The sequence below is a fragment of the Leucoraja erinacea genome, chromosome 6 (assembly GCF_028641065.1).
Source record: "Leucoraja erinacea ecotype New England chromosome 6, Leri_hhj_1, whole genome shotgun sequence".
Lineage (NCBI taxonomy): Eukaryota > Metazoa > Chordata > Chondrichthyes > Rajiformes > Rajidae > Leucoraja > Leucoraja erinaceus.
In genome coordinates, this window is record NC_073382.1 from 25,244,473 (window position 1) to 25,269,899 (window position 25,427).

At 38.6% G+C, this 25,427-nt stretch overlaps 1 protein-coding gene across 21 annotated transcripts in view; it reads right to left on the reverse strand.

Moving 5' to 3' along the window:
* Positions 1-25,427, reverse strand: part of mycbp2 (MYC binding protein 2) — a 217,821-nt gene that overhangs the window by 48,178 nt on the left and 144,216 nt on the right. For 13 of the 21 annotated variants that reach the window (XM_055636757.1, XM_055636765.1, XM_055636751.1 and 10 more), the window contains 8 exons: positions 24,383-24,523; positions 17,373-17,597; positions 15,613-15,745; positions 13,698-13,823; positions 10,205-10,249; positions 5,835-5,996; positions 5,328-5,411; positions 2,538-4,199 (listed from right to left, as the gene is read on the reverse strand). In XM_055636757.1, the coding sequence (XP_055492732.1) occupies positions 2,538-4,199; positions 5,328-5,411; positions 5,835-5,996; positions 10,205-10,249; positions 13,698-13,823; positions 15,613-15,745; positions 17,373-17,597; positions 24,383-24,523 (2,578 nt within the window). The remainder of the gene's footprint in view (positions 1-2,537; positions 4,200-5,327; positions 5,412-5,834; positions 5,997-10,204; positions 10,250-13,697; positions 13,824-15,612; positions 15,746-17,372; positions 17,598-24,382; positions 24,524-25,427) is intronic. The other 8 variants (XM_055636753.1, XM_055636752.1, XM_055636764.1 and 5 more) reach the window with 5 other exon arrangements.

Here is a 25,427-nt window from a genome sequence, read left to right on the forward strand (position 1 = left end):
TAAATAGCTCTTGCGGCTAACTGTCTCTGTGGCTGAATGGCCTCCTTCCATCCAGTGAATGTCCAGGCTTGTATGAAGTGAAGAAATGGTTAGGCTTGAAGCCCCCTTGTCTTATGTAAGCCACCCAGTCCCCGATAATAATGGTACCCGGGCAAAGATAGGGATAGAAAATCCTATCACAATACTGAGGTTTTATTAGTTAATTGTTCCCCTATGTCCAGCGTGACTGCAGAACAAGTAATGTGACCCAGACTGACATGCAGCACCGTGGCACAGCACTAGAATTTGTACGATCTTCCCCTGACCTGCATGGGTTTTCGCAGAGACCTCTAGTTTCTTCCCACACTCCAAAGACATGCAGGTTTGTAGGTTAATTGAGGCACATAAGAGATTAGTATACAAACTTAAAGCACACGGCATTGGGGGTTCAGTATTGATGTGGATAGAGAACTGGCTGGCAAACAGGAAGCAAAGAGTAGGAGTAAACGGGTCCTTTTCACAATGGCAGGCAGTGACTAGTGGGGTACCGCAAGGCTCAGTGCTGGGACCCCAGCTATTTACAATATATATTAATGATCTGGATGAGGGAATTGAAGGCAATATCTCCAAGTTTGCGGATGACATTAAGCTGGGGGGCAGTGTTAGCTGTGAGGAGGATGCTAGGAGACTGCAAGGTGACTTGGATAGGCTGGGTGAGTGGGCAAATGTTTGGCAGATGCAGCATAATGTGGATAAATGTGAGGTTATCCATTTTGGTGGCAAAAACAGGAAAGCAGACTATTATCTAAATGGTGGCCGACTAGGAAAAGGGGAGATGCAGCGAGACCTGGGTGTCATGGTACACCAGTCATTGAAAGTAGGCATGCAGGTGCAGCAGGCAGTGAAGAAAGCAAATGGTATGTTAGCTTTCATAGCAAAAGGATTTGAGTATAGGAGCAGGGAGGTTCTACTGCAATTGTACAGGGTCTTGGTGAGACCACACCTGGAGTATTGCGTACAGTTTTGGTCTCCAAATCTGAGGAAGGACATTATTGCCATTGAGGGAGTGCAGAGAAGGTTCACCAGACTGATTCCTGGGATGTCAGGACTGTCTTATGAAGAAAGACTGGATAGACTTGGTTTATACTCTCTAGAATTTAGGAGATTGAGAGGGGATCTTATAGAAACTTACAAAATTCTTAAGGGGTTGGACAGGCTAGATGCAGGAAGATTGCTCCCGATGTTGGGGAAGTCCAGGACAAGGGGTCACAGCTTAAGGATAAGGGGGAAATCCTTTAAAAACCGAGATGAGAAGAACTTTTTTCACACAGAGAGTGGTGAATCTCTGGAACTCTCTGCCACAGAGGGTAGTCGAGGCCAGTTCATTGGCTATATTTAAGAGGGAGTTAGATGTGGCCCTTGTAGCTAAGGGGATCAGAGGGTATGGAGAGAAGGCAGGTGCAGGATACTGAGTTGGATGATCAGCCATGATCATATTGAATGGCGGTGCAGGCTCGAAGGGGCGAATGGCCTACTCCTGCACCTAATTTCTATGTTTCTATGTTAATTGGCTTGGTATAATTGTAAATTGTCCCTAATGTGTGTAGGACAGTGTTAGTGTGCGGGGATCGCTGGTCAGTGCAGACTCGGTGGGCCAAAGGGCCTGTTTGCGCGCTGTATCACTAAACTAAACTCGTGGGAAGAACAGGAAGAGATTGGGGCCAGGATTAAGAGAATATCAAATCTAGGGCATAAAAGCAAAGGTTGATGGTGGCTGAATGATCACTTTAGGGGCAAGGAATATGACATTTTGTTTCTGGGTCAAAAGGCGTGCAAAAAGTCTTCATTTCATTGAGGGAAGAAGTTATGGAGATTGTTAGTTGCCTGAATCTCTCAGCTTTATCATTCACTCTTAAATTTAAATCACTATACCAATCCTTTCTTTTGTGAGAGTGGGTTTGAGCACCTGAAAAGGGAACACAATGGGAGCTGTGTAGCCCAATGTTGGCACAACCAGCCTAATCCTCACATTGCTTGGGTAAGGTTTAATACTGAAGTTTCAATGACCCATTACTCATTGCATGAGTTATTATGTCACAATGTTTAAGACTATCACAATATTTAGCAAACATTTAGACAGGTATATGGATCGGATAGGTTTAGAGAGATATGTGCCAAATGCAGGCAGGTGAGGCTAATGAGCAAGTTAGTCAAAGCGCCATGCTGTATGACTAGTGGTAGACGAGAAATAATACCAACTGAAGTAATACTAAGACCACCCACAGAATTTATGAGCAGTTCAAACATCCTATTCCACAGCTTTAAGGATCAAACACTTTGCATTATGACTGAACTAGTCTTGAAACTTGTTGTCAAGCACTCATTTAGTAGATCAATATAGTATGCTGCTTTATATAAAGTGTGTGGATTTAGTGCTGCATTTCAAACAGAAGTAGAAAATCAAAATTAAATGATCTAAATAATAAGAATAAAAACATATTTTCTCTAAGGATAATTAGAGACCTTTTAGAGACTGGATTAACAAGTAATTTAGTTACCTGGATGAACTTGTCTCATGTGATATGTTACAGGATACTGATGAGATTCACCACACAATTCACATATAGTATCTTTCTCAGGGCCTCCCATTGCAAGCTGTGCCATTTCTCCAAATAGATTTCCTCGTGGTCTTGCTTCTGCTTTGTCTTTCTTCTTCTTTTCTTTTTTGCCCTTTTTGTTATCTTTCTCATTCTCTTTTTTCTTCAATATAGCACTTGAACCAGGACTAGGAAATATCATGTTCTGTGTGGCTGCTTTTATGGTTGCCATTGAAATATCGTCCCAAAAGGCAACCAGATGCTGCAAAGTAAGTGGCAATGGGGACTTACTCTTCACAGAATAATGATTTGAAGATTCATAGGTTGTTGAATCTACCTTCCCATCTACCTTTCCATCTTCATTTTTCTCAGGCAAAGGAGGTTCTTTGAGCATTGAGAGCACTTTATTTTTATTAATACTGCCCATTTTAGATATGTCTGGACCATGAGGAGAAATATTAAACATATTTAGAGCTGATGATATTTCCAACGAGTGCCTGTTCTTTAGCTTTGTCTCTTTTTCTTCCAACCCTGGTTGGTTGTAAAGACTGCTTCGCATTGGTGCATGTTCTTTACTAAGATCAGGGTTGAACTTCAAGAAAGATGAGCATGCCATTGCATCGTGGACAATCCCTTCATGCCATAAGAAAGCAGCAAACACAGCCCGAGCGCATTCTGCAACAGAAGGAGACATTGCTCGCTTTGGTGGCTCAACAGAAGAATTACTTTCTTCTTTTAATATAGTTCCAATTTTCTCCTTCTTGGGTCTTGTGTGTCTACTAGTACTCTTGCGACTCATCTTAGGAGATGATCGAGTTTCTTGTTCTTCTTTGGGAGGTGCTTTGCCAATACTGAAATGGACCTTTGGGGAAGAATCTTCAGGGTTTAGAATTTCAACGATTTGGTCAGATACCGTATCTGAATTGCTGGTTGTTGTCAGAGTACAAGATGTACAAATAGCAACTATCTCACTGTGAAGATTTTCCTGCACAACCTGAGGGGATGGCACCCTGTTTTCCACATTGGTGGTAGGTTTAGCTTCCTTAGGCAGCAATTTTGGTTTCGGTGAAGTTGAGCGCCCTCGCAGGTTCTCAGTTAGAGGAACTCGTTTCTTGCGAACTGTATCTGGGTCCAAAGTGTATGAATCGGACTTTGATCTTTCCCTTGGTGGATCCAATCTAATTTTCGAGGCTGTATTGACTTTATGAGTTAAGTTTCTATCATGTGGAGAGTATGGCTTTTGAGAATTAGCACTTGGTGGGCTGCCTTTTCCAGACAACTTTTGCTTTGGCAATGCTGACCGTGTACCTGGTGTTGGTGACTCTGCTCTTGGTCCAACTGTGGTCTTCTCATCTGTTTTTACCAATTGTAATGTATTGTGATTTGGGGAAAGAGATCTACTATGAGAGTCTGACCTCAATTTAGCAGCATCAGATTTAAGCATTAGAGATTCACTGGCAGTCAAATTCTCTGCATTTTTTGCCTTTGTTTGTTCTACTGCAGCCTTGCTGATCCGACCTTCAATTTTTTGCAATCGATTTTCAGCTTTGTGTTTGAAGGACAAATCATAGTTTCCCGAAGGAGTTGAGGGTCTTCCAGATACTACAATGTTTCCTTTATCACCTGAAAATTATTTTGGAAAAATATTCAGTACATTATCTCTAGAACAAGACCAGCTTATTCCATTACATACCCTAATGCATGTCAGATAGGATTAATTCCCGTAATGGCATTTATAACAACAAATGTAATTTGCAGATAGTTTCATTTGCAATAACAACCTGTTTCAAACTGATAATTTATGTCAGTGTGAACACCTTTTAAATTGCAGCATTGATAACTGCTGTTCTGACCAAATAATGCAGAAGTATTGATCCCAATTTTTTTTCAAGTCTGTTTATTTGACAATTAAAAAAAAAATGTTTTTAATCATTTTGATGTTAGACCACTCTCAAAAATGGGACAGCACTAAATGGTTTAGGTATGTACTGAAATGAAACATGCCTTTCATGATATTAAAATGGGACAAAAATATCTAACATGCTTCTCTGAAAGCAAAGCTGGTAAAAGTAACTTGAATATTGCACCATTGATTTTTCCAGTTTAGTTTTTCAAATAAACTTTCTCTGAATTTTACCCAAAGCATTTTACTAAGAGATTAAATATTTTTAAAGCCAAAATGCAAATGTCATCAAGCATTCCTGTCTTTCCATGTTGATCCTTGAAAACAAACAGATAATGTAGCTCTGGTTAAGTTTCACAGTCCTCATTTTGTAAAACATCACTTAAAATAACCAAATAGCTGTGGGTAGGCAAACAGAATACAGTTATTTCCTACGTTTAAGGTAAAAAGGACAGGTATCTCTTCAATGTTAATCAAATAAAATTATTCCATATAAAATATTATATTTATGCCTTCAATAATAATAGCATATTCAATGAACCACCTTTGGCTTACCCAAGACTTTAAAAAAAAGAGCTTTATTCACATACACCAAATTAATTATATCTCAAACTTCATCCTCAAGAATCTCTATAACTTTGTGAAATTATTATTTTTCGGCAACAGAAACTAAAGGAAAAAAAAGGTAAGTGTTAGCAGGAGTCAGTACATTAAGTACAGTACTAGCCAATTCTGAATTCCAATATGCAAATAAGATTCAATAAAAGTGCACAAACATGAGCAAAAGCAGCACTGTTGTCCTCTGCAGGGTTTCAATAGTCACATAACCAGATATTAAAAATACCCACCCTTTGACTTCAGAGATAGAGAGCAGACACCTGACCCAGGCCCTGTGCATGAGAGCTCACGTGAAGCAAGGCTGCGTGAAGCGTCTACAGAGGAAAACAGTGGCAGATAAGCAGCAAAAGATACAGTAATAGAAATGCCAAAGCAGCAAGAACAAGCAGAGCTACAGAACTATTTGCAGATTTAAAAAAAGATATAAAGTATAAACTTAGTCAGCTGTATGCTTTCAAAAGAACAAAAACGTTGCGTTTCTAATTCTTGCAATTGACACATTTTGGCATTTTCAGTTATAATTCAATGGACCGAATTATTTATTAAATCTTAAAATAAACTCGGTAGATAGTAGAGAGCATTCCAGTCTGCACAAGTTACTACTCTGCAACAGAATGTTGCAAAATATGCAAATTCAAAATGAATTTGGTACACTACTGAAGGAAGAGGGTGTACAAAAGTACAACAGTAAGGCAAGAGGAAGGAATTTGTTAGGCAGGTGAGACAGACAGACTTACTCAGAAGCTGTGGTTGAGACTGCGGCAAAGAAAGGGGTTGTCCAAACACAAATGGGCTGTGAACAAGGGAAGAGGAGGGCTTTGCAGCTTGACCAAAGACGCTAGAAGCTGGGAGGAAAGGCTGTGACTGAATGGTATTCAGTATGGAGCTCAGTTGGTCACCTGTAGCAGGTAAAATTATACAAGACTAGGTTTGGTTCCTTAACTCCCTTAAATCACGCCTTCTAGTGGTATTATACAATTATTAAAGTAATTTGAACATAAAAATGATAACTAATTTTATCATTGATGCCAATTCGCTGCAGCAGTTTATATAAACATGCAGTGAATAAATGGTGAGCTGTACTCCAAACTTATTGCTTCAAGTAGTTTCAAAACATTTAGGTAATAATGTTTTGATTAGTGAGTTAACCTGATAAACATTTTACAAACAAAACTTAAATTGCATCAATTTCTAGTTCAAACTTAATAATACCAAATAATCAGGAAGACCTTTGAAAGCAAATGTGGATGAGTAGTAATATTAACCATATAACAATTACAGCACGGAAACAGGCCATCTCGACCCTTCTAGTCCGTGTCGAACACATATTCTCCCCTAGTCCCATATACCTGCGCTCTGACCATAACCCTCCATTCCCTTCCCATCCATATAACTATCCAATTTATTTTTAAATGATAAAAACGAACCTGCCTCCACCACCTTCACTGGAAGCTCATTCCACACAGCTACCACTCTCTGAGTAAAGAAGTTCCCCCTCATGTTACCCCTAAACTTCAGTCCCTTAATTCTCAAGTCATGTCCCCTTGTTTGAATCTTCCCTACTCTCAGTGGGAAAAGCTTTTCCACGTCAACTCTGTCTATTCCCCTCATCATTTTAAAAACCTCTATCAAGTCCCCCCTTAACCTTCTGCGCTCCAAAGAATAAAGCCCTAACTTGTTCAACCTTTCTCTGTAACTTAGTTGCTGAAACCCAGGCAACATTCTAGTAAATCTCCTCTGTACTCTCTATATTTTGTTGACATCCTTCCTATAATTAGGCGACCAAAAAAGGTTGTACACCATACTCCAGAATTGGCCTCACCAATGCCTTGTACAATTTTAACATTACATCCCAACTTCTATAAACTAAAAGTCTAATCTTGACCACTTCCTGTCTGTGCTATATATTGATTTTAGAAAATCTATAACTAAAAGTCTCATCTTGACCACATCCTGTCTGCGCATTATATGGATTTCAGATAAAACGCGGCCCTAAATCGCTATGGTTTTCTGGCCATCTTACTCAGTCCTCCTCCGCTGAGGCAGCCCCGAGGATTTTTCCGATCGATGAAAAATAAAAAAGTTATGAGTGTTTAAAAAGTCTGGAGATCAGCTGATTGGTCCTATCGCCTGTCAATCACCACGATGAAGGTAACGCCCCTTCCAGGGGGGGCAGGATTATAAAACCCTGGTTGCCTGGACGTGATTCAGTCCCTCTGGAAGATCGCGAGGGAGAGGACACAACTGTCATTCTAATCTGTGAATCAACTGAACTGTGAGTTTGCAATGTACTTGCAATAAATGATTTGTTAGCCCTTACTCTGCTTGAAATGGAATTTTAAGGAATAGCCGTGAGTGAACTGCCAACCCACCATCCCTGAGTGACTGAGCTGCCAGCCCACCAGGCCTGAGTGACTGAGCTGCCAGCCCACCAGGCCCGAGTGTCTGAGCTGCCAGCCCAAGAATCCATTCGGCCCACAATGTCCATACTAGCTCTCTGGAAACCAGTCCCTTCGGCCCACAACACCCATACTAGCGCTCTAGAAAGCCCCCCCCCCCACCACTGGCCACCAATATTGGAATTGGTGGAGAGGTGGAATATTGCATTGGGAGACCAGCCCTCCCGTGTGAACATGGGAACCAACGGATCCCACTAAGTCTAGTTTTACTATTAAAAGCTGGTAACAAGTGATGCACTGGGGACAAATTAATACTTTGTATAATCTTCTGAACAGAACTGCATTTACTCAAGCCCAATTGGATTTTCAGTGAAAAGCAGTTAAATATTTTCAATTCTTGCTGTTAGTAATGATCAGCATTGCTTAAGGGCCTGTCCCACTTACGTGTCCTTGGCACGCAAATTAATCGAGCTCGTGGTCCCGTTGAGGCGCATGGGCATCGTATGGTCGTGCGGTGCCGGTCCCACTGAGAAGCATAGAGGGGTATGTAGTTGTGCGCGACGTCGCGCGGGGCTCCGAAATTTTTGAGCGAACAAAATCTGCGTGCACCAATGGCCTGTCGAGTAACTGACGGCCAAAGTGGGACAGGCCCAAGACCCTGGCACGACTCAACGTCTCACCTGCAACAGCAGCAGAAGCAGGCAAACGATCGCCGAACTCGGCCTGGGGTTCATGGCCGTTGTGGATCCGGATCCGTCCCCACCCCTGCTCCCAGAGCAGGGCCAAGAAATTGAAGATAGACACAGAATGCAGGAGTAACTCAGTGGGACCGGCAGCATCTCTGGAGAGAAGCAATGGGTGATGTTTCGGGTCAAGACCATTCTTTCAGACTGAACAAGAATCTCGACATGAAACATCACCCATTCCTTCTCTCCAGAGATGCTGCCGGTCCCGCTGCATTACTCCAGCTTTGTGTCCATCTTCAAATGACGTCACGCGCTCCAGACGGCTGTGCGGTCGAATGAAATTGCGCGCGACCTTCGCTGGACTGTCGCGGTTCAACGCGACCACGACGTAGCGTAATTTGCGTGCCAAGGACACGCAAGTGGGACAGGTCCTTAAGTCTCAGCTCATTAATTGTAATAATTGTGTACAAAGTAGTGACTTGAGGACCTTGCTTGATTCTCCACATGATCCAAGTTTTTTCACATTTTTATGCTGATGCACAGAGCATTTTATTCCTTCTTTAAATATAACTCTCCTATATTTCAATTACTCATCACATTACTTGTTGTGCAGTGTGCATCTCTCCCTTTTGGTCCCTAGGCTCGGCCCTGACATTTTATGCATGTCAAGGCTGAATTCAAGTCCTGACCACGGTCTGTTGTTTCTTTTGATTAAATTGTTGAAACCATGCCCACTGACAAAACCTCGAAATAGTACAATAAGTTACAATTATATGGAAATAGTATTCTGGAATGCATAGTAGTAGACAAGTACTTTGCCTTGATTCTGATATTTCCTTTACAGTCAAATACAAACCAGACTGAATGTGGACACAATTTTCCCTGGAGAACAAGTGTACCTGGTGGCTTTTGCAACAATCTGATAGTTTCATTCTGATATAATTTTTTTACATTTTTATTAAATTCTTTGCAATTAAAATTTCCAACTAATATGTTAAGATTTAAACTAAAAAAATCAGGCATCTGGATACCAGTCCAATAATTTAATCACTTTGCTACACAAGATATGAGTAAGCAAAATAAACCTTCCCTCTTGCACCCCTAAAGGAGGGACTTGAACTTGCCAAATAATGACCATTGGAACACATTATACAAAACAAAATGGAATGCACGAGCCAGAATCGGTGAGGCAAATAAGAACTGTTGGATGAAAAAGAACTGCAGAAATGGTGATTTTATTTATTTTGGTTCCATTACTGCCTTACCAGCTCTTGAACCTGAAATATAGGTTGGAATAATATTGGAAGTCTGAAACAGCAGGCACTGTTTCACTACAAGGAGGAAAAGCAGAGAACGTTTTAACATATTATTAACCGGTCAATTCAAGGATTCATTGCACATCACTTTATAGTCGAGTTTGGACACGAATGTGGTTTTGAAGTCTTAGGTTCTTGAATGACCAAGGTTAGTGCAAGAACAGGAGAGGGTAACAATCTATATTCTGAACGAATTGTAGAATAAAGTTAAGACATAACATATGAATAATTTAACTGATATTTTACACGTGACTGAGGTTACCAATTTTAACAACAGTTGAATCATGATGTCCTGAAAAGTTGTTTAAAATATATTTGGAACAAATATGGAACCGTTTTCATTCCAGAACCTTTGCAAAAAACTGATTAAAAAATATCATAGACACAATGGTGTTATTTAAAACATGTACCAAGCATCCATGTGAAATATTGGATAGCATAAGAAATTTCTGTTAGTTCAAAATATGAGACAGCAAGAATAATCCTATGAATAACATTGTTGAAGTTACTTTAATGCTAAACTGGATTTTAACGCTTTGTGTTCCACTTAAGCATTTTACAAATTTACACACTCAGATTATGTTGATTTAACAAATAAAAACAAAGTTTTTGTGGAGAATGGCAGATGTTACTGTATAGCTGTTATATAGTAATTGCATTCCTAGCTTTACTCAAATGCAGTTAACACCGTAATATTGCCACTTACCAGGTTCGGTGTAAGACTCTAAATCAAGGTCTGTAGTTACTTCATCTTTAAAAAAGAAAAATTGAGAAATTCTTTGTCATGTTCCAATATGGTAATTGATATAATATAAAACAGAATGAGCTCAACTAGAAAATATGTAAATAGTTCATTTGTTATATATCACAAACAATAACTTTGTTACATAACACAAACAATAAAGTGCTACTCCATTGTCGTCAATATTTACTTTGGAAACTTCGGCAAATTTTGAAAGACACTGAATGAAAATACAGCATCAACTATAGACAATAGAAAATAGGTGCAGGAGTAGGCCATTCGGCCTTTCGAGCCAGCACCGCCATTCAATGTGATCATGGCTGATCATCCCCAATCAGTACCCCGTTCCTGCCTTCTCCCCATATCCCCTGACTCCGCTATTTTTAGGAGCCCTATCTAGCCCTCTCTTGAAAGCATCCAGAGAACCCGTCTCCACTGCCCTCTGAGGCAGGGAATTCCACACTCACCTTATTCTTAAACTGTGGCCCCTGGTTCTGGACTCCCCCAACGTCAGGAACATGTTTCCTGCCTCTAGCGTGTCCAAACTCTTAACAATCTTCTACGTTTCAATGATATACCCTCTCATCCTTCTAAACTCCAGAGTGTACAAGCCCAGCTGCTACATTCTCTCAGCATATGACAGTCCCGCCATCCCAGGAATTAACCTTGTAAACCTACACTGCACTCCCTCAATAGCAAAAATGTCCTTCCTCAAATTAGGGGACCAAAACTGTACACAATGCTTCAGGTGTGGTCTCAGTATGCTCTGTACAACTGCAGAAGGACCTCTTTTCTCCTATATTCGATTACTCTTGTTATAAAGGCCAACATGCCATTCACTTTCTTCACTGCCTGCTGTACCTGCATGCTTACTTTCATAGACTGATGTGTAAGGACCCCCCAGATCCCATTGTACTTCCCCTTTTCCCAACTTGACGCCATTTAGATGGTAATCTGCCTTCCTGTTTTTGCTACCAAAGTGGATAACCTCACATTTATCCGCATTAAACTTCATCTGCCATGCATCTGTCCACTCCCCCAACCTGTCCAAGTCACCCTGCATTCTCATAGCATCCTCCTCACAGTTCACACTGCCACCCAGCTTTGTGTCATCTGCAAATTTGCTAATGTTACTTTGAATCCCTTCATCCAAATCATTGATGTATATTGTAAATAGCTGTGGTCCCAGCACCGAGCCTTGCAGTACACCCCTCGTCACTGTCTGCCATTCTGAAAGGGACCCGTTAATCTCTACTCTTTCTTTCCTGTCTGCCAACCACTTATCTATCCATGTCAGCACTCTACCCCCAATACCATGTGCCCTAATTTTGCCCACTAAACTCCTATGTGGGACCTTATCAAATGCTTTCTGAAAGTCCAGGTACAGTACATCCACTGGCTCTCCATTGTCCATTTTCCTAGTTACATCTTCAAAAAATTCCAGAAGATGTCAAGCATGATTTCCCCTTCGTAAATCCATGCTGACTTGGACCGATCCTGTGTCTGCTATCCAAATGTGCCGCTATTTCATCTTTCATAATTGACTCCAGCATCTTTCCCACCACCGATGTCAGTCTAACTGGTCTATAATTCCCTGTTTTCTCTCTCCCGCCTTTCTTAAAAAGTGGGATACCATTAGCTACCCTCCAATCCACAGGAACTGATCCCGAGTCTATAGGACATTGAAAAATTATCACCAATGCATCCACGATTTCTAGAACCACTTCCTTAAGTACCCTGCAGACCATCAGGCCCTGGGGATTTATCAGCCTTCAGTCCCATCAGTCTATCCAACACCATTTCCTGCCTAATGTGGATTTCCTTCAGTTCCTCCCTCACCCCAGATTCTCTGGCCACTACTATATCAGGAAGATTGTTTGTGTCCTCCTTAGTGAAGACAGATCCAAAGTACCTGTTCAACTCATTTGCCATATCCTTGTTTCCCATAATAAATTTCCCTTTTTCGGTCTTCAAGGGTCCAACTTTGGTCTTAACTAATTTTTTCCTCTTCACATACCTAAAGAAGCTTTTACTATCCTGCTTTATATTCTTGGCTAGCTTACCTTTGTACCTCATCTTTTCTCCCAGTATTGTCTTTTTGGTTATCTTATGTTGTCCTTTGAACATTACCTAATCCTCTTGCTTCCCGCTCATCTTTGCTATGTTGTACTTAATTTTTATACTGTCCCTGACGTCCCTTGTCAGCCATGGTCGTCCCTTTCTCCTTTCGAATCTTACTTCCTCCTAGGAATGAACTGATCCTGCACCTTCTGTATTATTCTTAGAATCACCTGCCATTTTTGTTCCACCGTCATCCCTGCTAGTGTATCTTTCCAGTCAACTTTGGCTAGCTCCTCCCTTATGGCCCCATAGTCCCCTTTATTCAACTGCAACACTGACACCTCCGATCTACTCTTCTCCCTCTCCAATTGTAGATTAAAACTGACCATGTTATGGTCACTGCCTCCTAATGGATCATTAGCAAAGATAAGCACTGCTTCCTAGTAAATTTGTTGCTAGGCAAGTCTACTTCAGCGATTAAAACACACAATTATAGTCTAAAATTCTTCTGCAATCCTAAGGGAGCCTCTGCTTTTCAAAGTGCCATATTTTATTGAGCAAGATGTTACACCAATGTTACACCTTTCTTTTCAGGTGGATCTATCGGATTTTAATTTCTAATTTCTGAGTCCTCCTGACCTATATCGAAGTCATAGAACTTGTATTTCTTAATATTCCCACACAATTATATAGGATAGTCCAAATAATCATTAGTTTTTTTTGTTGACTGTAATTTTTCTAAAAACAAACTTTACCATCAAGATATACCAATTGCTGAACAAATCGCAATGAGCTAAAATTTCAGTGATCCACGCAGTTACCCAAGAAAAATTGTAAAACTACAGACACTTTTACAAACTTAGATAACTGGTTGAAGTGACAGCAAATTACTTTGTTTTCCACAAGAAAAAAATTCTAAAAATGTATACTATTTTTCTATGAAGAAATTATATATAAAATAAATAGATATTTGAAATGAAAAACAACAGATGGCACAATGAAAAGATAAAGTTACCTTCAAAAACAATCAACATACTTTATCGAAATGTCTATGTTTCATCAAATGCTGCAAGTTGTTCCTAAATCAAAATCATTTATATGACCATCCTTTCACCAAGTTGCAGAGAATAATTTAGTTACAGAGTTAACATAGAATAGTTAAGTTGCACAGAATTATTCTCGATTTTCCAGTATATGTTTGGTGCAGAGAAATTTTATAATTTGGCTGTATTGTAGATTATATTCTCAACATTATTTTGCCATATCCAAATATTTAGCATGGAGAAATATGAAAACAAGCAGAAAAAACAATTTGAATATACTTTAACATGTATCACACAGAAACAACAGCATTAGCAGCATGCAAAAACAATAAGCGACAAATGAATTCACACACCTTTGGTATTTGCAAGGTGATAGTCAAATCCTTGACTGTTGTTGCCAGCAGCACTCCTGTTGAAAGCAGGAGCTGTAAAAGGACTGGGAGGAGGTGTCTGAGGTGCTTGATCTAGTAGTGCTTGTTCTGTCAAAGACAACTATTAAGAAGCTTTCTGCAAAGAATCTATAGTAAACAAAAGTACCATCGCAACTGTAAACGCTTGCTTTTTATTTGTAATTTGATCAAAATTTATTTGGTGTAATGTGTTCTTTTTTCACATTTGATTTTCAAGGACTTTTGCAAATACTTGAGATCAATTAAGAATGTAATCCTTCGAGCTTGCATTAGGATAATCTAGAATACCTGTAGCTGGATGCCAGTAGAGGAGGAGAAAAGATGTAATGATAGGGGTGGGACTAGACATGACAGAGCAGCAAGCCTAATTCTCTGTTTTGGCATCTCAGATCTTCTTTGACATTTTAAGAAGGGCCATTGAACAGCTTTGATCGTTCACTGGGCGAGTTCACTTTGAAAATGGATCATTTTACATCTTTGGTATGCTTTAATGGAATTGTTTACTTAATAAAATATGCTTGAAGATAAAAGGAGCATGCATTGAAATATACAGTTTCTGGTGTGCCACCTTTGTATTGATGTATAGAGAAATCTTGGGAGTGCAAATCTATTGCACCCTAAAATTAGACAGGGTGATACGAAAGTAATCATTGATACTTTCAGGGATAGAAAAGTTGTGAAGTTTGAAAAGTTGCAACTGGATACATTTTTTGGCAGTTCACATTTGGAGTATTTGCAGCCCTGGGTGTTGCATTATAGGAAGGATATGGAGGTTTTGGAGTGGCTGCAAAAGAGATTCACCAGGATGTTAGATGTTGCCTGGATTGGAGAATGTTGACTATATTGAGAGATGGGACAAACTAATTATTTTCTCTGATAGTACTTTGTAAAATTATGAGAGGAATAGATAGGTAGTCTGAGTATTTTCTGCAAGGTGGAAATGTCAAATACAAGAGAACATAGGTTTATGGTGAGAAGTGAAAAGATTAAAGGAGATGTGCAAGGCAAGTGTTTTATTTACAGTGGTGGATGCCTGGAACACACTGTCAGGGGAAGGTGTGGAAAACTGATACAATAGTGACATGCAAGAGGCATTTACACAGGTGCATGAATATGCAGGGAATGAAAGGATATAGATGAAATGCAGGTAGATGAGATTAATTTAATTTGGTATCATAGTACTATTCTACGTTGCACCATTCAGTGCCCAAGTGCATCATTACGCCTGCTTACAAGAGTTACATTATAGCAACATGGCATCACTCTTTCTGTTCCCAAACATTTTGTCAGCCCCTCAGTGTCGGGAGGCAAGAGAAGCCCAAGCTAAGGCCTTGGTACTGGTTGCTTAAAGCTTCAGTGCATCCCTCAGCATGTAGTCTTGGGCCTGTGGATACGCTAATCTGCAGTAAATCTATCAGATATCTTCCTGTCTCGTCCAGGCCCAGAGCTCGACTGGGCATAGCTTTGGAAACACGACTACAATCTATATCTAACAATGAGATAGGTTGCGAATTTATGATTTCTTCCTTTCCCCATTCTATTTATAAATGAAGGTTAAGATGTCTACAAGGATTTTGACATATACGTAGCTGGAATGCTTCGGAGAAGAATACAATTCAGCTGGTAAACCAATTAATTTTGGTTGAGATATTTTGGTAATAAAATATACAGTAATTCAATCAGGACATGTCATAATCATACTTTATTAGCCAAGTATGTTTTGCAACATACGAGGAATTTGATTTGCCATACAGTCATACCAATAAAATGCAACAAAACACATATTACCTTCATTCACTGTACCAAGTAATTCAATACATTCCCTAACACAAGAATAACTGAATTATCAGCTACCTACCTTCTTCATGTCTTAAGTATTGGTTACCGCCTCGGTCTCTAGCCAAGGACCAGGCCTCGCCATCACCACTTTCACAGAATTCCACCATGCTGTTCTTATCAAGTTGGATCCATGTGCCCTCATGGTTTGTCACCTATTATACAAACAACACTTTTATTCTGTTTCATGCTTAACAATGGAATTGTGATCCTTGTAGAACTGAGATTGTTTAAATGTTTTACATCTTCATTACAAAAATCTTTGGTGTTCCAGGTTACAATTGATCAGAAGGACCACTTTTACGTGCAAAACATTGCAAAAGGCAATGTAAATAAAGACACTGAATCAGACGTTTCAGCTTCTTGATTTCTGTAGTTTCAACCAATAGGAAAAAAAAGATGACTGAATTTTGACAATGGGCCAGAATTTTCCGGAGAAATGGAGCTTACCACATGCCTGGTTAGTGGGGACCCTTTTTCTTGCAACCTTAAGCTCCAAAATAGCTCTGATTTTCAAGATGTTGGAAGTACGAGTTGACAAGAGTGCATGAGGGGCAACAGAGCATCTGGGACTTGATTAAGAACAATACCAACTTTACAGTAAAATCAATTCAATGAAAGAAATGCAAAATGGATAAAACAAAGGCAACATATCAGGTTAGTTACATTAAGAGGGAAGAACTAATGAACTGTGAGATGGAAAGAGGAGAAGATTGACAATTATTTGACATATTAAGAAATACCTTAAGAAGGGAGATACTACAATTTTAATTATTTACTTTCTGGGGCAGAGAGATTAATTGGCAGTCATTAATATGTATTTTCAAACTTAACTATATGTATGAAATTAATAAGCAATAGAGCAACCAGGAAAATCAAGGTGGCCAAGTGCAGTGTTTTAGTGAAGCTAACTTTGGAGCTGTGCCAGTTACCCAGCAACATGCAGTAATTTACAATTCATGGGTGATTCTGTCCTTGTTCCAAATTGCCAGACAATTTGCCTATTAATCACAGCATGCTTCATTCACATGCTGTTATTGCATTCAGCAAATTCCAGCCCAACAGATTTTCTAGTAATTGTAATTGTTTTTCAATGCACTATTCTCAATTGGTCTTTCAAATATCATAGTTACATTTGAGGATCTATAAGAGCAATGACTAAGTCAGAGTAACCACATGATCAGGAATGAGATAATTTTCACAGTTCCATTTTACACTTACTGTAGCAACTAACTTCTAGAATCAATTTCACACTAAACTGTACATAAATATCAGATTGTCAAGTAATTTCAGTAAAATCTGGTTTATTACTCAATTATTTAAATGACCACTTAAAGCTTTTAAATTCTATAAAAACAAAGAGAGCGTAGAGATGTTTACATCAATTTATATACTTCACCAAATATAGCATTTTAAAATCAAACTGCCATTTAAAGATAGAGTGATTAAAGTGTGAAATAATTAATAATGAACATTAGTTTCTGAAGTTTAGAAGAAATGAAAGAAAATCAAAGCAACAGATCATGTTGAATCATTGGAAAAAATATAGCTCAGAGGCAGAGTATGCACCAGCAAATTAGCAACTTTGGTAAGCATGGTATAAAAGCTTCCACCATTTGTTAAGCACCCAAATGCAACAATACCTATTTTAATGAAGAAATTATACCAATACCAGATGTCCTCTATAATACTATGCAAAAGCTTGAGAAGACATCAATTTTGCAGCATTTGCTCTAATGTGTTGATTGGTACCTGCAATAACACGCTTTCATGAATCCATACCTCGCCTAATGCCTTGACTCTGTTCCCAAGAACTAACATTCCAATGGGGATACCTCTAAGGTTAGGGCAGCTCCTGATGTTGTGCCCTGAAGGCCCAGTCTTCACTACCTTATATACTCCTGGTCCGCCTTGCAGGAACATCTTTTCCTGCTCTTTCAACACTACTTCATGGCACCGACGTGAATTTACTTCTCTGAAGTAATCATCAGTGATGGATTTAGGCTCCTATAAATACAAAATATGTATATTTGTGTTTGTGCATACTTCAATATAGCTCAATTAAGCCAATTTATACTGCAGAACATAAACTTCAGGTTCTGTGGTTGAAGCAGCAAAATAAATGGTATTCACACAAAATAGAACACAATGCAATCTGCTTCATAGGGTCCAAAACTTTGCTATCAATGTGCAAATGTGAACATCCAAAACCAGAATGTAATCACTTGGTACATTATCAAAGTGTCCTAGAAAGAGAATTGCACAATTGCACAATTCAAAAACTAAAAAGGCAGACTGAAAGGGTATGTGGGTTCTGAGATTCAAATTTGAAATATTTTTAAAGTAGTAAAGGAGTGCTCAACAATGGTGACTGTTAATCATCATCAGATTCAAAAATGATAATAACTTCTCAAAGGTCAATGAAACTCTCATCCTGGCAGATTCTTCTTTTGTTTCTGGAAAAAAATGTAAAAGGCACCCTGAAGCATATTTGTGATATATATATCATGAAATAAATAATGTAATAACTAATCTAATTACTTTCTTGCTGAAATCAGTATAATTATAACCCAGTGAAAGAAAAACAACACTTTAACTATAGCCAATATAACAAAACTAAATGAACAAGACTGGAAACATTCATAGATTGCACAAACACCTGTAAAAGCCATGTTGGTGCCTTGCATGCAGCACACCACTAGAAGGGGAATGGAAGAAAATATTTTATTAAAGTACAATATTAAGAGCATATTTTTTATAGTAGAGATAAAGTAATTTGAACTAGAGAAAAGTTGCAAATGAGGCAACCTGATGATAGAAAAAGTAACTCTAACAAGATGTAAAAGTTAATGCGCATCTTTAATAAGGGAAACAAACTTGTTAATGCCCAGGATGACAAAGAGCACAATAATAAAGCTTGTAAGGGGGTAAAATGAAAACAAATCATAAAGGTTTAGAAATAAAAACAAATTTACAGTAGTGGGAAAAACAGATCATACTTCCTCTCTGTAAATACAGGTCCACTACCGATTTTCTGCAAACTGATCGTCCAGTACCTCCTTTAATCCAGACAAAATCATGAGAGTGTACTTGAAATACCCCCCCGGTAGTCCCCTCCCGAAAATGTGGCACCTAGGCCGGTTGAGGCAGCCGATCTCAACCTCATTGGGACTTCCATGCCAATCGGCGGGTCAAATGTGCCACCTGCGCCCAGCGCTGTGGAACTCTGGCCTGGCAGGAGCCGGCAGATCCGTTCCCATAGCAGGGTTCCAAGGCCGATCAGCGGGTCGAATTTGCCCCCTCCGGCCGGGGCTCTGCACTTCGGCCCAGCCAGAGCCGACAAATTGATTGCCATTGCCTGCTTCCGAGGCCTAGGTGTATCGTTCCACTACTGTTGGATTCCTCTCAGAAGCCATGAACAGATAATCCATATAGGCTCTGGAACCAAGGGTGCTGGAAAATTAATATTCTGATATTTGGATAGTCATCTGAAATTACACTTCCCAGACCCTCAGTACAATACATATAAATGACAAAAGTGTGTTATCCTTAACTTTGCGAGCAATCCCAAGAACTTCCCCTCACATCTTTTTGCAATTTTTAAATCACTAATCCCACTGAAAAACCCATTTGCCTAACCTGAATCGAGAAATCACTATCTTTTATGTATAAATATTGTTTATCACCCACAGCAATAGATTCTTATTGAGCTAATTGTAAAATGGTGCAGTTAGCATTCTGGGAAGAACTTTATCAAGAACTGCACCATTTTACAATTAGCTCACCAAGTAAGGAATATTTGAAAGATAGTAATCATGGACCCTATACTAAACAAAAATATGATTGGTTATTGCATGTGAACCAATCGTAGTAGAGTAGCATCATTAACCCCACCTTACTGTATGCTTTATATTAACACCCACTTCCTACATTAAGTAGTCTTGGAAGCGGTGATGATGAATTAACAACTAACAACCTGCTGTACCGCTATACTATGTGTTACAATTAAAGATAACTTTAAACTCCAGACCTGTGTAACATAATCATTTACACTAACTGCACCATTTTACAATTCGCTCACTAAGTAAGGAATGTTTGAAAGATAGTAATCATGGACCCTATAAAATAATATCTGTAGGTTATTTAATATAAAACATACGACAAAATGGGCAGTAAACTAACTCATTTTTAGCGTGACAATTTCTTAAAAGCCCAATACGTGTGATTCTTTCATTAAAAACACACAAAAGGTATTCAGAGCCAAATGTACTCATTTTTAGCTTACCCGATATCAAACAGTCTTAAAAGTTAAAAAATATGACATCCATGTACCTGATTTCATGACTGGCATTTCAGTCAACCGAAGCAACACAGCCCAAGACTAAGGTTGGGGGTCTTAATTGGGATGCTAAGAAATCGCGACAAAATTTGGTATATACAATTATTTTCACATTGGCGTATGCATTCTTTTAATCCAATTTAGAAAATAGTAATTTGTAACTAAATTGCTCCAGTTACATGAGATCAAAATTGCAAAAATCCAATCAAACAGACATTTGCCTTTCATACTTTCAATTAATTTAAGGATGATTTAAGTTAACCCTGCAACAAAGCAATGTTATGCACAGATGCTGCAAGACATATAATCAATTCTCTTCCCTCCACTACAATTCAGGTTACACAAATAAAAATAGCCACAAAAAGGAATGGGATACAACATGACAAACAAAAAGGCTGAAAACATGTATATTGTTAAAAAATAATTTCATTTAGCTTCAATTTTTATGGTAAATGAAAATGTTTGCCAATTCAAATCTCTAAAGTCTTTTGCACTGGACACGTTCCTGATGCAACGTTCAAAAATCAGCAAAAAAACTCTTGAACTATTCTGTATTGGTTTTAATACAAGGAAGTTGGAATACAAAAAAGTCAAAGTTGTGTTGCAGTTGTGCAGTACCTTGAGGTGTGGTGTGAAATTTTGGTCTTTGTGCCAGAAGGAAGTAGACCTGTATATTTGCCTTGGAGGCAGCTCATCCTAGATTCACTAGAATGATTCCTGGCTTGAAAGGACTGACCAATGAGCCCAGTCTGATTAAACAACCTATACACATTGGAGTGCAGAAGAATGAAAGGTGATTCAAAAAACGAAGACTTCAGGGGAATTAACCAAATAGATCTGGTTTCCTCAGGCTGGTAGGTCCACAACTCGAGTGAATTGTTTCAGGATAAGCTATTTTTGGCTGAAAGTAGACTTTTATTTTACCTCAAGGAAAAATGCAAATCTTTAGAAATCACTATGCCAAAATGTTGTCTGATAATAAGACAAGAGGAAAAGATTTTTAGTTATAATGTTATAATTTTGATGTAATGTTGAGGCTCTATAAGGCGCTGTTATGGCCGCATTTGGAATATTGTGATGAGTGTTTGTCAGCACTGAGCCTGTACTCACTGGAGATTAGAAGAATGAGGGGGGGGGACCTCATTTTTTTCTATGAATGTTATTGGAATTCAATTAATTTCAAATTTTACACCCAAGTCATAATATCTTCGGTGGTTTTAGTTTAATCATATAATTTCATTCTACAGCATTGTAGACTGGGACTGAGCTATTGTGCTAATGGGTAAACAGAGAAGTTAAATAATGAGTGTCAATTTTAATAGTTACTACATAGGGAAAAAAAATATATTGCAAGAGAGGTTAAAAATAATTCAGATTTTCTTTCGTCTCTCGTAGAGAAATAGCTTCATTTTGGCAGAAGATCTTAGACTTTCTAAAAAAAATATTGTTTTTGTTTGCAATTCAACAATTTCAGCACAGGATGGTTACATATTAGGAAACCATCTATGTCAAATGAACCAAAGCAGATGTAAACTGAGAAAACTGTGAAATTCAATGTACAGTAATACTTAAAGATAAATTTAATGTAGATCTGTATGACATTCCATATAATGCAACAATGATGTATGACATGAAGCAAAGATCTGAGTATCGATTTCAGTCTTCTCCCCCCCCGCCCCTCCACAAGAGTGTTGCACTCATTAAAATCAACACACTCTTGAATTCTTTTATAGATCAAAGCAAAATGTGAAAATGAAATGCATTAAATAAATGTTATTCGGTAAAAAGCTGGATTTGATGTGCATGATTGCTTAAAATAAATAGTTACAATTAAAGAAAATGTTGAACCGATGCAAAAAAAGCAATATTCCATTGTGCAACACTGAATGTACGAAACAAGTACCTCTCTTTTGACTTTTCCTTAAACTCAAATATAAGTAATGTAAACCCGCTTCACAATCCACCTCTAATCTTGCAACACAAGTCTTGTGGCATACACATTAGTCCTATCTTCATTTGGACTGCTGGTAATAAACCAGTTTGCTTGAGATTGCAACTGATAGTGAATGTTGTTTAACTTTCACCTACTAACACCACTGTGTTTCTCCATTCCATTAACCATATGCTGCCATTAGTGAAAATTTTGTAAATTTAGATAATTCTTTGTGCTAATACAATGTGTTGCTTTGCTGACAGTTTATGTTCATGGATGTTAGAATATAAATTAGATCCTTTTCATTTGGAAACAAAATAAATTGCAAAAGTATATTGTATCCACAGAAATGGAAACTACAAAACTGCCTAGTGCTGTTTTAGCCAATTTGAATAAAAATGTAAACACATTTTAGATTTTGTCACCATAAGGTAATTAATACTAAAATAGAGGTTTGTTATCCAATCTTTACCCCAAAAGAGGTACTTGATATTTCACTGTTTTGCAAATTTTCAATTTCCTTTCAATTATCAGCACATAACAAAAGTCAAAGCTAAAAATGATTAACTGCCTATCAGTGGAAGATGCAAAATTGCAGTTAGTCTGCAATCAACTGTTTTATGTCTTTATTATTTCAATTATAACTCTCTCAGAATTGAAAAATATATCCTACAGAACAGGGCCCAAGAACTGTGTAAATTCTACTATTGAAGTTTAAAATCTTTAAAATAACATTTATCTGTAGCTTGTCATGTCCCTTACTACACAAAGGCGGGAGCATCACTGGTGGTACAAATACTGCACATGGCCAAATCATACTATTTGATTTGAAGGAAGAAGTGCTTCATCTATCTTCTATATATATATATTAGTAAAAGAGAGCGTGAGTGTGAGTGCGAGTGCGTGTGCATGTGTGTGTTCCTGAAATTACGCCAAAACAGCACACGATAGCGCTAGTTTTTGCACCACCTTACTCACAATTGTCTTGTGGGGGTGTGTTTTTTATCATTCCTTTCAGATTGATGTTATATTTTACAAGTTATTCAGATTTTCAACTTTACAAAATTCAGTTTGTGAAAGAATGACTTGAAAAGTGGCAGTTGCTGGCAGTTACAGCTATGACGTCACAATGGGATCTCATTTACATAAACTGCCCATCAACAGCAGTGGCGGACCGTGTCTAAAAATATTGGTTGCCAGGAGATAAAGGGGGCCCACTTCATCAGGGGCCCACTTGCCATTGGGCAAGCTGACACCCTGGCCAGTCTGCCACTGATCAAGTGTTCCACCCAGTGCAATAAGAGATTTGTTACATTGTTGTAAGAAGAGGGAGGGAGTGACTGAGAGAGGAGTGGGAGAAGGAGGGGAGGAGGAGAGGGGAGTGAAGAGGAGGAGGGAGTGTTGGGGGATGAGGGGTAATGAGCCGCATCTGCGCAGTTGGGGGCTATGGGTGAGTGGTGGACTATTGCTTTGGGGGAAACGGGTTGCGTTGGGGGAAACGGGTTGGGTTGGGGGAAACGGGTTGCATTGGGGGGGTGGACGACGACAGGTGAGTGGTGCAATATTGTGTTGGGGGAACGGGGCCCCAACGGATCCCATGGTCTAGTTTTAAATAAAAATTAAACCTATAATTGGACAGGCTTTTAAAATATTCAACTTCCTATTTTTCCCCCAAAACACCCATCAACACTATAATTCTGATGACTAAACAATAGTATTTAACAGTGCTGAAAGCAAATTAAAAATATTGCTTATGGTCATACACTTGTAAATCACTCCTCAAATTGGTTCCCATATATATCTGTTAATGAACACAGCACCCTGTCATATCAAGCCCACAATTCTTGCATCATGCTCTGTGTATGTCCAACAAAAACAACTTATATTGTCACTATCTTGCAAGGCTATGAACTGGTATTCTACAATAAACTGGTATTAGTGACTCGTGCGTTACAGGTGCTGCTGTTATCAAGTGGTGACTTGTTTGGATATTTAATTAAATGTTTCTTAAAATAAAATCAATTGAATCCACGAGTAGGCAGAATTGCAGTTACTGATAAAATATAGCTTATGATTACATGTACAGAAACTTATACCATTTTCCTGCTAAATGACTGAGCTGAAGAAGTATTCAATAATGAACTCAAACAATTTTACTTCCCTCGTTTACTGAAAAATGTCAGTAGCTGTGCTGAGTGTTTCAGGTTAAATATTTTATTAGTTTAGTGCAGTGTTAGTTCCCTTGTACTAATTTAATAATATAGTCACTTGAAAGTGAATGCTTTAGCGAAACCATCCTGCCTCTTCCCATCATGCTAAACTTTGCGATTTATTAAAGCATAGGCTTTCAAATAAGTGGTTTCATCCTTGGGAACTAATTGTAACAGTTAATATTTAAAAGGTGGAAGCAAATATATTTTTAATTAATGCATTTTAGAAAATAGTGCATAACAGTGCTCACAGACAGCAAAGGGGTTAAACTGCCAAAACAGGCATTTCACCTTTGGCACCTTTACTTACATCAACAGGGACCAGAAGGCTCTTGCCCAGGTGTTGGTTAAAAGAGAGGCACCAGGCTTCAGTGTAACCATTCATGTTGGGAACATACTTCTTTACAGTCTCATCATTCAGTCTCAGCCATACCCCATCATCATTGTGGATCTATGGGAAACAAGCAACAAAAACGAGCCGTGCCCTCCTGTAACTGCCCCAGAGCTAGAAAAGACTATGAGGCTCCAGACTAATGATAAGGTGGGCATCAGTGACTAGGTTTTAGCCTCGATATAACTAATAAAATCTTCTTTGACGGTGATGGCAGACTGACCAACACAACATCAGAGGCGTAATCTTTTATTCGCCATGAGTTCCAATGGGAAGTTGTAAGCTGGTTCTGCTTAAAACCGATCAAAATAATTGGGAGAAAAGAAACAATAAAATGATGCACAGAAGTCAGTCATGGCAGGACCATGCAAATCCAGGGAAATAATTTACAAAACACCCTGCTCGTCATGTACTCCAGTGCAGTCATCTTATGTACAATGCTCTCATTACAAACCCAAGAATGTCAATCATTGATTTTAAAATTAGACAATATTTAGCCAATTTACTAATTACGGTGCCCTCCATAACGTTTGGAACAAAGGCCCATCATTTATTTATTTGCCTCTGTACTCCAAGATTTGAGATGTGTAATAGAAAAAAAAATCACATGTGGTTAAAGTGCACATTATCAGATGTTATTAAAAGGTATTTTTATACATTTTGTCTTCACCATGTAGAAATTACAGGTGGTCTGTACATAGTCCCCCGATTTCAGGGCACCTAAATGTTTGGGACACATGGCTTCCCAGGTGTTTGCAATTGTTCAGGTGTATTTAAATGCCTCCTTAATGCGGGTATAATAGACCTCTCAGCACCTAGTTTTTCCTCCAGTCTTTCCATCACCTTTGGAAACTTTTAATGTTGTTTATTAACATGAGAACCAAAGTTGTGCCAATGAAAGTCAAAGCCATTATGAGACTGAGAAATAAGAATTAAATTGTTAGAGACAGCTTACCAAAATCAA